Source organism: Anarrhichthys ocellatus, unplaced genomic scaffold (assembly GCF_004355925.1).
Source record: "Anarrhichthys ocellatus isolate YVR2014 unplaced genomic scaffold, GSC_Weel_1.0 scaffold8, whole genome shotgun sequence".
Classification (NCBI taxonomy): domain Eukaryota; kingdom Metazoa; phylum Chordata; class Actinopteri; order Perciformes; family Anarhichadidae; genus Anarrhichthys; species Anarrhichthys ocellatus.
The window spans coordinates 2,033,422-2,050,076 of record NW_022280038.1 but is presented as its reverse complement, the minus strand read 5'-3'; the positions used below and the strand labels follow the sequence as shown (position 1 = coordinate 2,050,076).

The following is a 16,655-nucleotide window of genomic DNA, read 5'->3' as shown; positions in this document are numbered from 1 at the left end:
GCATAAAAGAGACATCGAACGGGAGATAGAGAGGGGGGGGGGGGGGTGGAGAAAAAGAGTGTGCAGAATAGAGCTTTGCTTCACTATTAACTGTGACTCCTTCAGATGCTGTTATACAGCAAATGCAGTGACATCACCATGTAGCAACCAAATGCTCTACGCGTACTGGCGGGTTCTCCTATCACTGCTGCTACTGCATCACATAATCACATAGGCTGACCTCATCAAACACCTCATGTGCATCGTAGACAACCAACATAAAATATTCACCCATGTCACACACACACATTTGGAAAGCCGACAACCCAGCGAGCTCACCCTCAAATACACAATTTCAGCTGTCTCTGCTGCCATGATTTCAGAGTGAAAACCTTTGACAGAACATGGAGAGGCACAAGAGCCTCTGAGACTAAACATTCAAACCCCCCATTCAAACCTGACTGCGAATCTTACTGCAGATGCAGATGAATGAAGACCATTGAGAATCCACGACATTGAGACTGAACTAAATAATATATTCAGTAAATCAGCTTTTTAAGTTGAAATAAAGATAAAAGAAAATGTTATTCAGATAAGTCCATCCAAAATGTATCTCTTATGTATGAAACATACAATAAGATGGTTAAGGTGTATCATCTATTAAGATACTTTGCTTTTACATAGTAGTACATTATTATTATTATTATTATCATTATTATTACTTCATGGAAATTTTATTATTTTAAATGAAAGTTTCAAGCAAGTCATCTGTCAGTATACAGACCGTCAAATCCACTGTGTGATTAGCTGTGGAACAGTCAAAGTCGACTTATTATACTGAAAATGATAACGCTGCACTAATTTAACGTTAATAGGAATTGGTATTGACTGAAAGTTATCCTCACTGATAACTCATTACCGTGAAGTAGCCAATAGTCTTGGTTTTCTGTGAATATGAATTCATTACACAAGAGCAAATTATGTGGATTTGGATTTAATCAGTTGGTTTAAATCTCATGATTAATCTGCACAGTACACAGTAGTAAATGTGCTGACTAAAACAATCAGTCAGTGTGGTGAGCGGAGTTGAGGCCCTGACATCAATGCAATCGTAGATATTACTGTCATGACCAACAGCCGCATGTCTGACAGCAAACCAAAGCCTTGAGGGTTTATCTCAACGTTCCTCCATATTATGGATTAACATGTTATTTAGCCGGACACCTTCACATCATGAAGACATGTCTCTTGCAGGTTTCAGCAGGGCGGCACGTAGCTGGCAGCGAGGACGATAAGCAGGAGCTAAAGCACATTCTACTTTTGTTCTATATTAAGCCAGGTTAGAAAAAATGTACCAGCATTCCCAGTCTGTGGATTATTTTGCTAAAATATCACATTTGATAAAAGCTCTCCAATCCCATGCTTGTGAGCCACAGTCTGAATGTCTGGACGTCGGATTTGTCTATCCAATAACTATATGCTGAATGCTTTATGATAAACCTTTATGACTGATTATGCAAGCCCTGTTTTTAGCACCACTGTTCATACAGTTTAAGGTTATTTAGCTGCAGTGTGAGAGAGAGGCTAACAGATTCCATAACAAACTTATTATTTAGATGTCTAAAAATACAAACAGAACCCCTTTTTAAAATTTCCCATTTAGCTCCTTTAGTCTACATCTGGGAGCTTCCCAGTCCGAGCAGATTTCTGTTATCAGCTGCTGAGCAGATCCACAGGAGCTGAGACTGAGAGCCCTGATCAAAGACATTTTGACAGCAGTTTCTGAGTGAAGTGAGTGCAGTCAAGCATGTCCCAGCGTATCAAAGATTCAAACGCCAGAATCCACAGCCCAAATCACAGGTTGGTTGGTTGTCCACTGACTGCATCACGTTTCAAAATTTTAACTGCCAGGTTCCCAAAGCTGTCATATTGAGTAAGCTATTGATTATTTATTTGTTTGACTGATTACACATTTACTGTAGTCAATAAAATCACATAAATATTGATGGCAAATGCCCATCAGATGTTGGCAGAGCCCAAAGTGATGAATTTAAATTCCTTACTTTATCTGACCATAAGTTAAAAACCCAAAAGTTTCATATTCAAAGATATGAAACTGCAAAAGTGAGCACATCCTCACATTTGACGAGCTTAAGACAGCATATATTTTGTATTTTCATCAGCCGTAGGCATGGCACTATGGATGGCAATTTCGGTCCGTCTGGCCCACCACTGTGGTCCAGACCATCTTAGCAACCATTGCAACATTGGACTGCTGTGACATTTTGCACGGACATTCATGATTCCCAGAGGATCAACCCTAATGACTTTGGTGATCCCCTAAGTTTTCCTCTAGGGCCACTATGAGGTTGACATTTTTGGTTTGAGTGTACTGTCTGGACAACTTTGATAGATTGCCATGAAATTTGATACAGACATTAATGTCCTCAGGATGAATTGTAATCACTTTGGTGAATTGTCATGTAGCACCATCTTAATATTTTTATTTGTGCATACTTTGGTTTATGACCAAATATCTGCTAAACGAATCCCCATCTGCAACAGCTGTTCTGTATGTTTTGAGCTAATTAGCAAATGTTAGCATGCTAACAGGCTAAATTAATATCATGGTAAACATTATCCCTACTAAACACTGTCAGCATTGTCATTACGAGTATGTTAGCATGGTGATGTTAGCATAAGCATTTAACTCAAAGAACAAATACGCCTCCCAGAGCTGCTAGCATGGCTGCAGACTGTTGGGGCTTTATTGTAAGTGCAGGCGCCACAATGAATGTAAAGTGGAAGATGAACTGTGTGGGTGTCTCTAACCGTACCTGCTAATTTTGTTCATGTATGACCAGCAAGGCAAATTGCAAATGGCTCGAAAAAGTGGAATATGGATCGGAGGGTGAGGTGATTAATATGCATGCTCTCAGCCAATCACATCACTGGTCTCATCGCTCTGAAACAGCTGTGTCAATCACAGGGAGATATAATAAAAGGATACAAACAACATACTCAATGTCGTATCGTAACCATTTCAGCATCCAAAATCCTCTCTGACGTGAAGTTGAAGTGCACTGTATTATCTCAAGGATTGCAGTAGTTCAGCGTATTGGAACCATTTCAATACTTACCAGCCAAAGGTACGAACAAAACACTTTGTTATGTTAATCTAAATGCTACAGCAAAAAGGCATCTGCGTTAGTATTTTGATGAAATCTGGTTTGGAGCATTTTTTAAATGATACAACCTATTGTCTTTCAGGGTAAGATGCTCGCCATTAACATTATTTCAGTAAAGAGGAGAAGGCAACACTAGCAGAAGAGCAGACCCTTGCATGTATGAAAACAAAATATGTTACAACCTCTCTTCCAATTTTAGCCGTGCATGCTGAGAAGAAAACAATAAGAGTGCACAGAGACCACTTAAGAGACAAGAACAACCTTTTTCAATAATGCATTCGTAACGCAAATCAAGAGGAGCTCCTTCCAAGTTTTGCATTTGACTTCAAAAGAACGGCCCTAATTTCATTAGTGGTCTTTACGGGATCTGAGTTGGTGCCAGGTGACTGAACCACTCACTCACAGTGATAAGGTACGTCTTTCTGGATCAATGATTTTCCATCATTCGTCTTGTTTTCGATCTTGGATATACATCTTTTGGTTCACGGTAGGAATATTAATTTAGAGCAAATGGCCCACAGTATCTGCCTCCAATCTTTACCATGATGGTAAACCTTGTTCTACATTATGTTACTCAATTAATAATGTGAGATTAAGTGTGTGATCTACATCCTAGAGTTCATGCAATGATTTGAATCACATAGCTTTGTATGTTCCTACAATAAACTATAATAAACTAATTAAATGTAACTATGTGGAATGTGGGGCATTAAGGTGTATATTCTACTCTTCTGAGTTGTCTATTGAGATACTGCAGATTAACACTGGTGCACCGTAGCTGCTTAACTACAATCCATGATAATTCAAAGCCGTCCAGGGTATAACTGCCAAACAAAACATTAATCTAAATAATCCTTGTATTTGTGTGTTTCTTTAATTACAGTGCCTCTATGTTGAATTGGGCTCAATCTAAACAAGAGACACATTATAAATAGTGTCACAAAATTAACAACATAGACAGTAACTTAAAGAGATAGGACACAAATGTGGTAAACCCCCCGAACTGTACACTGATAATCAATAATAACAATTCTGTAAAAACACTTTCACTATATCCTGCTCTCCACCAACTAATCCGTCATGGATAGTTTTGACACCAGGAAGATGTGTGTAGAGATTGGCGTTTGTTCATCGTGTCCAACACCGTGTGACAGTTGGAAGATCCACACTTTTACTTTGAGAAAGTGGCCAGTGTTTTACATGCCGCAGCTCTCGGATTATTGCCAGGCAATGTCTAGTGTGGCTGGTATCTTTAAAATCGTGATTCGAAAAATTGCTTCTAATTTTTTGCTGATGTGTATCACCAACATCATCTCGTAGCTAAACATAGTACCCCTCCTGATGCTGTGTTTCCTTGCTGCCTCTAAGTCCCTGTCTTGGGCTTCCCAAAGCTTCTATGGTGCCTTTGAGCGCCCTTTGTAGCATCTTCCACATTTTCCCCAACCAATTAATCCTGGATTAAGGCTTTAAGAGAGTGTATTTTGACTGTGAGAAGCCTGTGAATATCCTGGAGGAATGAATGGTTTTCAAATAACAGAAGAAATCAATAAACACATGTCTTTGCATGCTTCCACGGTTATGATGTAATCAGCAACAATGTAGGGGACAGACTCACAGTATGGGTCAGGTAAATGGGTGGTGGTAGTGGAATCTGATGAGGCTGGCAGGTGAGCCTGGAGTCTTTGCCTCGCATCCCACCTTTTACACTTCATGCTGCCTTCGCAGTAATATTTTTTTTTCCATTTATGAAGGTCATATCGACCATCATTCCACTATGATGGGATTTCAGTATAACAGCAGCAGCTCGAGGTGTAGGCTAATTGAGCTAAATGGAAAGTGTGACGATGTTTGAGCCCCACGAGGGGCCTTCATTCTGGGCCACATCTCCAAGGTGTGCAGGAAAGGACAGCAGCCACCCGCTCCCATTCTTAGAGTATCAACAGTGTTGTCATGCTCCACTAAGGTCACTGTAACGACCTTAATGCAGATGAAAAAAATAACAGGTTCACCGGGGCTTCGCTTTTTTTAGATGCTTTGTGTAGACCATAATTAATAGAACTCCCTAAATGTTGTGTTCATATATTCTAATGCCAACAAATAAATGGTGACATTTTTGTAAACAATAGACAATTGATTAAGCCGATGATCCTATTTATGTTTTCATTTAGACCAGCTGTGTTTCATCAAGGGCCCCATAGTGTGAAATAATGAAATATTTCATTATTTCTCATAGTGGAAATAATGAAATATGCCAACAGACAGCTAATCCGTCTCAAGAGAAGCAAGAAATTAAGCATTTGGTCCCTGCTGTGTGCTTTCAGTTTCTAAAAGGGTGGGGTCAGCATATCTTAAGAGCCAAACATTTCACAGGGAATCATGACTCGGTGAAGGAGCTGATCAAAAGTGAAGATGGAATAAGTGCAGGCTGTGCATTGGTAAACACAACCCATCAAAAAACACCTGACACACCTGACCTGAAGTCAGAAGGTAAAAAGTTACAAAGTGTTTTGCTTGTAAAACATTAAGATTAAAACTGAAAGGTAAGTTGGGATGTTGCATCAACAACAAAGCATTTATTTTGGCTCAATTGCAACTAATAGAAAGTTAACAGCAGGGCATGAAAAGTCACAGCCTTTTCTCCGTGCAGTCCCACACACATTAAATCAAAAACATGACGACATTTATGAAAAAACAATCATGGGCCTCCCACTTGTTGGCGCTATGTATGATTCAGCTACAGACAGGACGAGCACAAGCAGGGACCCGAGACTGACGTAAAATCACCATTTCATCTGTCCCCCGAGCACTGCCACTTTAAGTGGTTTGCCGTCGGATCCTATAAATGAACAGGTGCTCTAATGGTCTTTGTTTGTTGTCATCTCCACTTCAGCAGCAATGGAATCCCTTCGAGTAACAAGCTTCAAACGCAGCTCCAGCAACTTTAATAGCAGGTTAGATGATGCACACAGACTTCTCAACGATGCAGCTGCACTAAAGACATTGCAGGGATGCACACACACACACACACACACACACACACACACACACACACACACTTGATTTAAAAGGGAAGTAATGGACATTAATCACTTGCTCGTACTCCTCCGCTCTCGCTTATAAACACTCAGTCCGTTTACTGAATCGAGTCATGTCTCACCTTCATTCATGTCAATACAATTGATTTTTGAGACAACTCAAGAAGTACAAGAAATAAAGAGAAATGCATCAAACAAATCTGCGAGGGACTCACTGAGTGAGGGACTGACTGACTGACTAATCCAATGTGCAGAATGAATTTATGTTACCGAAGAACATAGGAGACCTATCAACAAAGACACTAATCTACACCAAGTAAGCAGGACTTCCTTAGTTCTTTCTATACAACACAGCAATACAAGCCTCAGTCACCATAGAGAAGAATCAATGCTTCTCTGCCACTGTGTCAACAATGAATAAAAAAACAATGATGTACTGAAACAAAACAATACAAATTGAGAATAAGGGAAGTAGAACTGAAGTGGAGGCCACAGCATTAGAAGCAAAACTGGTTATTTTGTGTCATTTTATACTACTGGTTTACGTGATGGAAGAGAAGTGGGCTCATGCACATGGTGTTTTTGCAACTGATTTCAATCAAATCCTTCAAACCTTTATGGTCCCAAGACCAGTTTGAATCGTTATGTCTTCTATGTGGCGAGGGGGTTGCTTCTTCATAAAATGCCGCTCTTCATGAGTTTACTTGATCTGTAGGTTTTAGCAGACAACCAATCTCATCAACTTAATCTAAACAAAGGCTGTTGGGGTCCAAAATCCACGTGACACTCCGCGGTCAAACAGGGTCAGTCTGAAGGGCAAATTGACAACTCGGGGGTATGATGCCTGCTTTGTTAAGACAAATGAAGACATGCCCACCCTCTATTTAGACTAATCAGAATCTAAATCCTTTGTTATGGGACAAACACCTCTTATTCCTCTGTATCACGTAGCCATGAGGACACAGAAATCCTCGTCACCGAGATCAGATTATCCAGATTTGCTTCGTAATGCATTCATATCAATGCATGCATGAAGCAGCTGAAATGACAACAGCCAACTGAGATTTTTTGTTTGTTTTATTTTGCCATCTGTCAACATAGTGCTAATTAACAATCCTTGACGCAATGCACATCATGATGTCTACACAGGTATAGGCTATGGTATCTGATGGAAGCAGCATCTGACTATTGATGACTGACGTTTGGACATAAACACATAGCAACATTCAAGTATATTCTGTGACATTGGATGACACATCCTTTTGCAGCGGGTTAAGGGAGGGAGAGATGTGCTTGTGGGGGGGGGGGGGGGGTTGTTTTACCTGATCACCGCCCTGCTACGTGTCAACAGCACATCCTCCACTACAAGGTGGTTTAAGGAAACAGGAAACGTTGGTCCCCACTGACCTGAATCGTGCAGGTGTACTCCGAGTCGTCCAGCAGCCTCACGGTGCAGTTGCATTCCCTGTCCAGACTCCTGATGCTGCTGCTCATCAGTCGGCTCAGCATCTTCTCGGTCGTCTGCGCGCGGGACCAGGGAGAAGGGCGCACAGCACATACATAGGCTACAAGTTGTATCTTTCTGACACGTTAGCGACGTCCCTGATGTTAAGTCCGACACCTGGTCAGCGGCGGTGACGGCGCGGTGCGCAGCGGCGGCGGTGGTGCATCTTTTTATCCGTGTGTTAGAGCGCGCTGACTGGCCGAGGTGCCACAACGGTGCGTTTCACTCAGCGCTGAGTGGAAATAGTGCTGCTGCTGCTGCTGCACTCTCTCTCTGGTCCGGTAAAGACTGTGTGCCCCCCCCCGCCCTCACCTCACCCTCTCCCCCCCTCGTCTCCTCGCCGTTGCCATGCCGCTGTAACGCTGCTGGGCGGGCCGAGACCGGTGAGTGGCGAGTCCGTCAGCCAAAGGAAGCCGTGACTGAGACTGTGAAGGCAGCCTTCACAGAAGGGACGACCGGAGACGAAATTCCAATAGGCTGGTGTTCGTGTTCATCGTAACCACAGCCACATGGTCGGGAATAATAACATAGTGGAAGGTGGAGGGGCTTCAGTTTCACAAGTCAAACAATGGACGGGCGCTTTATGGTGCTGCAGACGTTGATGAATTAATATTCAACATTTGATCTCGAAGGACATAGGCTTTTTTTAAACAATGTAAAACTAGAAGCAAACAGGCTGCTAAAAAACACATTACAGTTTATGTCATATAAATAACATTTAGGATACATGAATCACCTTCATATTCTAATGACTTAAACGTGATATTTCAGTATTCAAGCACGAGCCAGATTTCCTATTTGTTTTACCAATTGTTGACTCGCCCTCTTTGGTTAATTGCTATATTTCCGACATATCTTTAAGGCAGCAACACATTTAACATTGTTGCCTCCACAGGTTGATTACCTGTCTTTCTCATAAAGTCAGCAGGACTGAGGTATGATGGTCATGTAAAACAGTAATAATCATTGTTTATATCTGATGATATTATTGTTGGCTATTTGCCTCATGTCTCATGTAACCAGAGTCAGTTTGATAGAAAAATCAATCTGGGCTTTTCTAATTATAATACTAAATAAAATAAATTATATATAATAAATAAATCAATAAACAAACAAACAAATAAAGGTAGCATTCTCCTTCACATTCACGTATTTCGACCGTATACATACTGAGCAGAATGCATTGATTCTATTGGTTTCTATTGAAACCAATGCGGATTAAATGGCTTGCTCAAAGGTTATTGTCAGATGCAAACAAACAGCCCATCTTTCTCAGCTTGTTTTCTGAGAGCTGTTGCTGTCACGTGCAGGCACCTTTAACATACTACCTACTGCGGAAACAACTATCTCTTTGAGATGAGTTTGAGCCAAACCGATAACAGTATAGTTTCCGGTTTCTTTGACTGTGCCTCCCTCTGGTGGCACTTCATGGTAATCACAACGAAGTGGGGAAAATTGGGAAAACCCCAATTGCCGACTATTTATTGGTGGGACAAGTATTCAGCGCCTTCCCCGCAGCAGTAAATCTATACTTAAAATATACAAATTTATCAGAAAAATGGTCCCATTCAGTGTTTTGCTATTGTGTTTTTGCACCAGGATTGGTATTACTGGGCATTAATGTGCATATTGCATTTTACTGACGTGTTTAACGTCGTGCTTACTGTTGGGTAGTTTAGTCTACAGCGATGCATGTTATTCTATATAATCATCTTAAGTTTGTTACCTCTACAAAGACAACTTAGCATATGAGGTCAGAAAAACAGCCCTGTTGTCAGCTTTGTGACGATACATTTTTCAGTTATTTAAATGTTGTTGTTTTTAGGCTAAAATGATTTATCTTAAGAAGGAGGATGATGTTCTCTCTCAACACGTAAAAAAACGTTTATTGTTATTATTCGTATTGTTATTATCATTATGAATCCTTCAGTTTATCAGAACAAAATAAAATCAAAAGTAACCAAATTTGGAGATTGCCTACATGGTTTTCACTTGACTGGGCGGGTATTACGATTGAAATCCGATGCATTAAATAAAAACAACTCAAGTAAAGTGCAAGTACTTCGTAGACTAACGGTACTTGAGTAAGTGTAGGTCTACATATTTCACCAGAGAAAACCATAATATTCCGTAAAATAACTTTCCTTGCGGAAATATAATGTGGTTCTTAGTACTGTCTGGGTCCCTAACATCAACTCCCATTGACAAAAAAATACAGCTCATCTGCCGTGACATTGTATCGCAATGCCGTGACCCGGATTCGAACCGGGGTTGCTGCGGCCACAACGCAGAGTACTAACCACTATACGATCACGGCGAGCTACGATGAGCTGGCAGACTCAAAGGAGTCCCAACACCATGTCTTTAACGGGACAAGACCTCCGCGAGTCTGTTGAATGAAGAGTTGTTTTGGAAAACTTACTTGTTGATTCTCTCTCTCTAGTCAATACGGAGGGCACATATCCTGCACCTTTTCTTTACAAAATGTGCCCAAAAGCACCTTTTTTATAATTTATTTTTTTTTAACTACGGAAACGTGCAGGACAGCTTGTATTGTTTACACAGTAGTGACATCTGGTGTAAAAACGGACAAACTGCAGGGGCAACACGTGGGACGCCACCTCTTCTCTGGTTGGCTGATTCTGCTGTATACGTAGCAGAGCTTCCTGTTTTGTAACACAAGTCAACGTGCTGATTACCAAATTCAATATCTCAGCGAACACAACATTGACCAAGCGTGACTGTGTTAAGGGCCAGTTAAGGTAAAGTTTTGCTTCACAACTGTGCATCGTTTTTGGGTTTAACTTGCGCATGTGACTGCTGCAACATGATGTTGTCATGTTGTTGGGTCGTTGTTTTGGGTCTTTGTTGCCAAACCTAGGCACTTTTTCTGCAACTGTGTGGTCTAAAAAATAGGTGCATGGATTTAAGTCGATAACCAAAATTTCCTAATGTCCCGTTTAAAGCAGGATTGAAACTTCTATTGTTACTGTTGCCACTGTTTGAGCAGATTATACAGCACCACTGGAAATCTTCTAACTTCCACAAAGTTGTTCACCCAGCAGTACAGTACTATAAGAATAAGGCTGCACAACTTGTGGTCGATAATGGTATTGTAACTTAACTTCCCTCATTGTTAAATACATTTCAACAGTAAAAATAAGCAAGATGTTGATTTTAAGCTATATAGAAATAGCAGAAAATGTGTTATCGTTTTAACTTTTGATGTATGGGCCTAACTTTGGACTTAGTCTGACTGCTGTGTTTGTGTGGCATTTGCAGAAGAAGCATTCGGATCCTCTAGTTTCTCTGCATGGCCAGCTACTGTGGAGAGAGTTATTCTACACAGCTAGTGTGGGTATCCCCAATTTTAACAAGATGGAGGGCAACCCTGTATGTACCCAGGTGGATTGGGACACAAACATGGAGAGAGCTACTGAATCCTTTAAAATTTAAAAAATGGAAATTAATGAAAACAGGTGAAATTCGTAATTTTAGCATTGCTATTTTCCTTGGATCATAAATATTTGCTGTCATCCTGGATGTTCTGTATTTCCCTTAAGGCTCGGACTGGTTTCCCCTTCGTCGATGCCATCATGACCCAGCTGAGGCGGGAGGGCTGGATCCACCACCTGACCAGACATGCTGTCGCTTGTTTTCTCACAAGGGGAGACCTGTGGATCAGCTGGGAAGAAGGGCAGAAGGTAAAATGAGATCTTGTACTTCTGTGGATTAAGTTAAGTATGGAGCACATAGCCAGTCCAGGCCCACAGCGCTTGTTTCCATGCGCAGTTTACAGTGTGTGGGAGATGGCTGCAAAATAACACATAGCTATGTATAAGTCTTGATATATATATATATATATATATATATATATATATCACATAGCTACCAGAGTTTACCAGACCTCTGTATCCCACTCCTCATCTCTGCTTTAGGGTAGCCCCTTTAGGCTACGTTAGCCGCTACTAGCATACTCGCCAGTCAAGTTGCATTGTCGAAAATGTACACAGGATTTGACAAGGAAGAAGGATGCATGAAATATAAAACGCAGGATTCGCCAGAATTCTGCTGCATCGATTTTGATCCTTTTTCAACCGTCCACCATGAAAGTGTTATAGGAGTGCAATGCTAAATCTGTGGAGTACTCACTTTGCTGACTGCCCCTGAAGGTGTTTGAGGAGCTTTTATTGGATGGCGACTGGGCTCTGAATGCTGGAAACTGGCAGTGGCTCTCAGCAAGTACCTTCTTCCACCAGTTCTTCAGGGTCTACTCCCCTGTCGTATTTGGCAAGAAGACGGACAAAAATGGAGACTACATCAAGTAAGATTGTAAACTTAACAAGCTCAAGTCATTACAAAGGATACATGTATTGTATATACATGTAATATATGTATTATAATAATATTAATGATTTTGCCTCCACTCTACTTTATAGAAAGTACCTTCCTCTTAAGAAGTTCCCGGCCCAGTATATCTATGAGCCGTGGAAAGCTCCACGCAGTGTCCAGCAGGCAGCAGGATGCATCGTGGGTAAAGACTACCCGCATCCCATCACACAGCATGAAGTGATCAGCAAGACGAACATCCAGAGGATGAAGTTGGCTTATGCCAAGAGATCGGCAGACCCCGCTGAATCACCCAACAAATCACCCAGCGAAAAACAAGGTAGTGGAAGAAAAGTACAATTTTCTGAGAGGTTTATCTCTTCTGATGTTAGTCGTGTTTACAGAACATCCTGCTTCTTTAATACTTTCAGTTTTCCTCCTGTAGGTGTAAAGCGCAAGGCTCCGTCTGTTTTTGACATGCTGAAGAAGAAAGAGAGAAGAAAGTAATGGTGCACATATGAATGCATAGTAAAAGAGGTTTTGTGTAATCTATAGCTCTTCATTACAAATCACAGAATATATTAGAGTCTCATTAATGTGTGCACACAGTCTATTATGTCTTCTTTTTTATTACACCCTACATTGGTTAAGATTTTAGTACTGTTTTTATTTAATTTTTTATATTGTATCTACCGGTATATAAATGTGCGTTTTATGCTTGTAGAAAGTTTCTTGCATGGAGATTAACTTAAAATGTATAAAAGTTGATGGTCTCATCTTGTCGGAAGGCTACAGTTTATATTGAGATGCAGTAGTGTCTGCTTCACAAGTGGCCTTTTATTGTAACTTTAATGTTAAAATGCCTTACTGCTCCACCCTAGAAATTTGATGTCTATTTTTTACTCTTTACATTGTATGACTACTCAGGTGTTAATTCAGTGTGGCTTTGTGGCACAAGGCAGTAAAACTGCCTTGTGCCAAAGCACACTGTATATAATACATCGGGCTTAATAATAATAATCAGGTTTATCCAAAAACATTTGGTGCGCTTCTCCTCACACAGCGTTACCAACACCTGCACAAAAAAATACATCAAAATGTGCGGCCTGATCGGGAATAGTGTGCTACGTATTTTTTCGAGAGATTCGCCCAGCGGTTTTCCCGAAAATCCCAAAAAACGGATCAAAATGTCTCCATTCACTTGAATGGGGTTTTGGCGTGAAGAGAGCTAAAAAAAAAACACTTTGGGCCCATATTGACTAGCCATACTTTAACGTAGAAACATGATTCAAAGTTTAAAACGTAGACAAAATGCTGCACTTTATTGAGCCAAATGGACATTTTGATAGCTAGCACAGTTTTCATGAAGTCACAGATGAAGTTTGAGGAAAATTTTGGATCCGTTTCAGATTTTATAATGGGTGTGTATTACGGCTGGTTAAGAGCTAGAGTGAGAGCATAACTGTCAGAGTGGAGCAGACCAGGAAAATATTCTGTGATTTTTTTCCAAACAAATTGCTCCAGCTCCCACAATTCTTGCTCTTTATACACCATTTCTGGCCAAAAAGCTTGGAAATGTTGTGCTGTCGCATACAGATGTCATTGGAATCCAACGGACTTACACATTTGGCTCAAAGAGCCGCAGAGCGACATGAACTCCAACCAACTGCTCCATTAGACTCCATGTTAAACCTGACCACTCATTTCTCAAAGAAAGTAGACGGTACCAGTTTTGTATATTGCTCTGGAGCTCACATTTTTAACACCACAGACATAAAAACCACATCACCGCGTTCGGCAGAGTCTTATCTTTATTTTGGCACTCAGACTCCTGCTTTCTTTAAAAAGGAGGCAGGAGTTTTGTTCAAAAACACTAACGTCAGCTCCCATCATTTCCAAAGGTATCTCAAATATCCATGCTCCTACAGTATCTTATTAAATAACTGCAATATTACCGGGGGATGTGATCCTAAAGGGTTTCATCTCTACTTTAATGTACACTACTGTGGTCTAACAAAGGGAGGCCAGCCATGGATAGGTGTAGAACAGCGGTTCCCAAACTTTTTAGGCCGCGCACCCCCTTCTACATCCCGACCGGGTTCACGCACCCCCAATCCCCAACACCTTAAAAAAAAGAAGCAACAGAGCCTATTTATAGCCGCATCGAAATCGGACCAATGAGAGAATAGTTTGCTCGCGCGTTGCGTTTGTTTACAATATTTAGTCCGCTGTTAAATGTTGCAGTGTGAACACAAACCGAACAAAGGGGCAACTGCAACATTGTATCATATTAATCCCTGAATCGGAACAAAGCAAACGAACTGAAGGTGTGAAAACGCCCTGAAACACTGCAACAAAGTTTCAATAACTTTCAGTTACACAAGGCGTCACTTTGAAACAGCAATAAGGATGGCGAGGACACCCGCACAGGCTCAGAGGCAGATTGCATCACATTTAATTTACAATTAACCATACATAGAATGAGACTGCAGTTGTTCTTGGCTGTTTTGTAACTCCTCCAATTTCGATATAAAATATGTAAGGGGCTTTTGACTTGCACTGGCATGCTTGGTGTTCAGGTGGCGACGTAAATAAGACGGCTTCAGACAGCTGTTAGCCAGAACCTCACTGCACACCACGCACTGTGGCTTTGGGCAATCTGCATTGCCAATCCAAGTGAAGCCCAGACACAGATCATTTTCATCACATTTCCTCTCTTTTTTCCCAGTCTGATGCTCACTCTCGTTTCCTCTTTTTTTTCACCTCGACTCCGCGATGGGCCTATGTGCTCCCGATTTGTCTGTGCTATCCCTTCCTCCTTTTCGGTCTCCTCCGTCTCATCTTCCTCTGACTCCTGCTCGATTTCTTCTCCCGGTCTCTCCCCAACGCACCTCTCCGTTTCTCTCGCCTCCGATTTCTCTCTCTCTCTCTCTCTCTCTCTCTCTCTCTGTCCCTCTCTCTCTGTCCCTCTCCTCTTTTATGACTGATAGCTTCAAATGTCCCACCTGACAGTTTCCCCGATTTCAGCCAGTTTAGCATATTTGCATGAATGTTGCTGAATGAATGAAGTTAGCTGTTAGCTGACGTTAGCTGCACAAGCTAGGCTAGCTAGTGTACGTAAAAGACAGTCTGGCGGCAGGAGCTGATGTGCATTTATTTATTAAATTGTACGTTTTTAAATTTAAATCTTACAAAGGGAATTTTTATAATTCATGTAACCGAGCGTCTTGGGTTCGTGTATAAAGGTACTTATCATACAGTAATAACTGGAGTCGGGAGATTAGACATCTTCTATCAGCCCACGGCTACTCTCTTTATTATTGTTTTCTCCTTTGGCCAGAGGCGGGGGTTGCGCCTTCGCTACGGCAACCCTCAAGGGACATATCGTCAACACCAGAACGACAAATATGAGACAGTCTGTTACATTCATGTTTTTATTTTGTGAAAATTATATTTAATATTAATTATTACACCATTAGACCACCATTACATGTTTCCTCTCGCGCACCCCCTAGAGGCAGCTCGCGCACCCCCAGGGGTATAGAAGGCAGGGAAAAGTGTGGTGCGCGCACCACACTTTGGGGAATCCCTGGTGTAGAAGATATTTTCATGACCAGAAGCCCTTCCAAAATGAGGCGGTTCGATTCACACCTTACCCAAATTAAACGTCCAGTATAATAGACAAGTTATGCTTTCCAATAAAGAAACTCCAAGGTATTTTTAGATAAATGCTCCCCATATGCCCGTGCCCCTCGTGACTTTCACAAGAAAGCCACGGCTCTAACTAACTAACCCTAACCAGAGTGAAGGAGCTCTGCTCTGCTGCAGTACCGACAGCGGCCACGGTGGCGCTGTTTCCCCCCCCCCGCCCCAAATATGAAAAAAACATATTTTTCAGCAATATTGAACGCCTCACGCATTTGCGTGTCGTCCTGGGTGTCCTGGGTGTCATTATTCTCTGTGTCAAATTCTCAATTTTGTGTCAAGTTTCAGGAGCCAATCAGACAGCTCAAATTGTAAGTAATAATGCTCTTTAGCATTCTGCATAGGTACCAGTAGGCCTACGCTTTCCATGGCCCATTCTCTATCTACGTGCTTTGAGGCTTCCTATTTAGAACTTTATCTGATTCTAAATAGGACAGCCTGAAATGGAAAAATATATATGATATATATCCAAGTATCCTATGTGGGAGAGGGGCTCCCTGCATTTGCTGTTCCTAATGGGCATACATTGCAGTAAATCATTTTTGATTTATTTAACTCTGATGAAAAAGCATCAGAGTTATGTATCCTGTACAGGGAGATGTCTGACAGACAGATGAAGGTCTTGCCCAAGGACACATCGACATGGACTAGCAGAGCCGGAGATCGAACCACCGATACTCAGATTACTCGGATACTCAGATACTAAGCGGTGGACTAAATCAGACACCTCTTTGAGCAGTTATCATCACCATATCCCAAAATGAACAATACTGCAGGTAAATATGTCAAAATACGAGTGTCTTTGTAAGGTTTTGTTCCACAAGCCTCCAGAACAGCTTCAAGGAACTCGACAGGGGGTTCGTTTCTTCTTTGTCACACAAGTAAAAACCAGGATAGCTAAAATGTGCTGTGCAG

General features: G+C 41.4%; 2 protein-coding genes and 1 non-coding gene across 5 annotated transcripts in view; 1 reads left to right on the top strand and 2 right to left on the bottom strand.

The window, feature by feature from the left end:
• LOC116384039 (FERM domain-containing protein 5-like) overlaps positions 1–8,044 on the bottom strand; it is a 57,021-nt gene extending 48,977 nt beyond the window's left edge. Inside the window, exon 1 of the mRNA XM_031848330.1 lies at positions 7,610–8,044. Within this exon, the coding sequence (XP_031704190.1) occupies positions 7,610–7,711 (102 nt within the window). The 5' untranslated portion in view covers positions 7,712–8,044. The remainder of the gene's footprint in view (positions 1–7,609) is intronic.
• A 1,907-nt stretch (positions 8,045–9,951) lies between these two features.
• trnah-gug (transfer RNA histidin (anticodon GUG)) lies at positions 9,952–10,023 on the bottom strand. Its single transcript has one exon. It is a non-coding gene; the product is annotated as a tRNA-His (tRNA).
• Positions 10,024–10,387: 364 nt separating this feature from the next.
• Positions 10,388–13,018, top strand: LOC116384191 (cryptochrome-1-like). Of its 3 annotated transcripts, none has more exons than XM_031848654.1 (5): positions 10,388–10,468; positions 11,270–11,410; positions 11,879–12,030; positions 12,146–12,375; positions 12,481–13,018. In XM_031848654.1, the coding sequence occupies exons 2-5, from the start codon at positions 11,303–11,305 to the stop codon at positions 12,540–12,542; spliced, it is 552 nt and encodes a 183-aa protein (XP_031704514.1). In that variant the 5' UTR covers positions 10,388–10,468; positions 11,270–11,302; the 3' UTR covers positions 12,543–13,018. The 3 variants fall into 3 exon arrangements, with proteins under 3 accessions (XP_031704514.1, XP_031704515.1, XP_031704513.1); XM_031848655.1 differs by lacking the exon at positions 10,388–10,468 and adding an exon at positions 11,129–11,185; XM_031848653.1 differs by lacking the exon at positions 10,388–10,468 and having other exon boundaries at positions 11,135–11,410.
• The last annotated feature ends 3,637 nt before the right edge of the window (positions 13,019–16,655 follow it).

Coding starts and splice junctions, on each gene's coding strand:
- LOC116384191 (XM_031848653.1), top strand. CDS start 11,249: ATGTTCTGTATTTCCCTTAAGGCTCGGACTGGTTTCCCCTTCGTCGAT. Junction 11,411..11,878: donor GCTGGGAAGAAGGGCAGAAG/GTAAAATGAGAT, acceptor CTGCCCCTGAAG/GTGTTTGAGGAGCTTTTATT. Junction 12,376..12,480: donor ATCACCCAGCGAAAAACAAG/GTAGTGGAAGAA, acceptor TTCCTCCTGTAG/GTGTAAAGCGCAAGGCTCCG.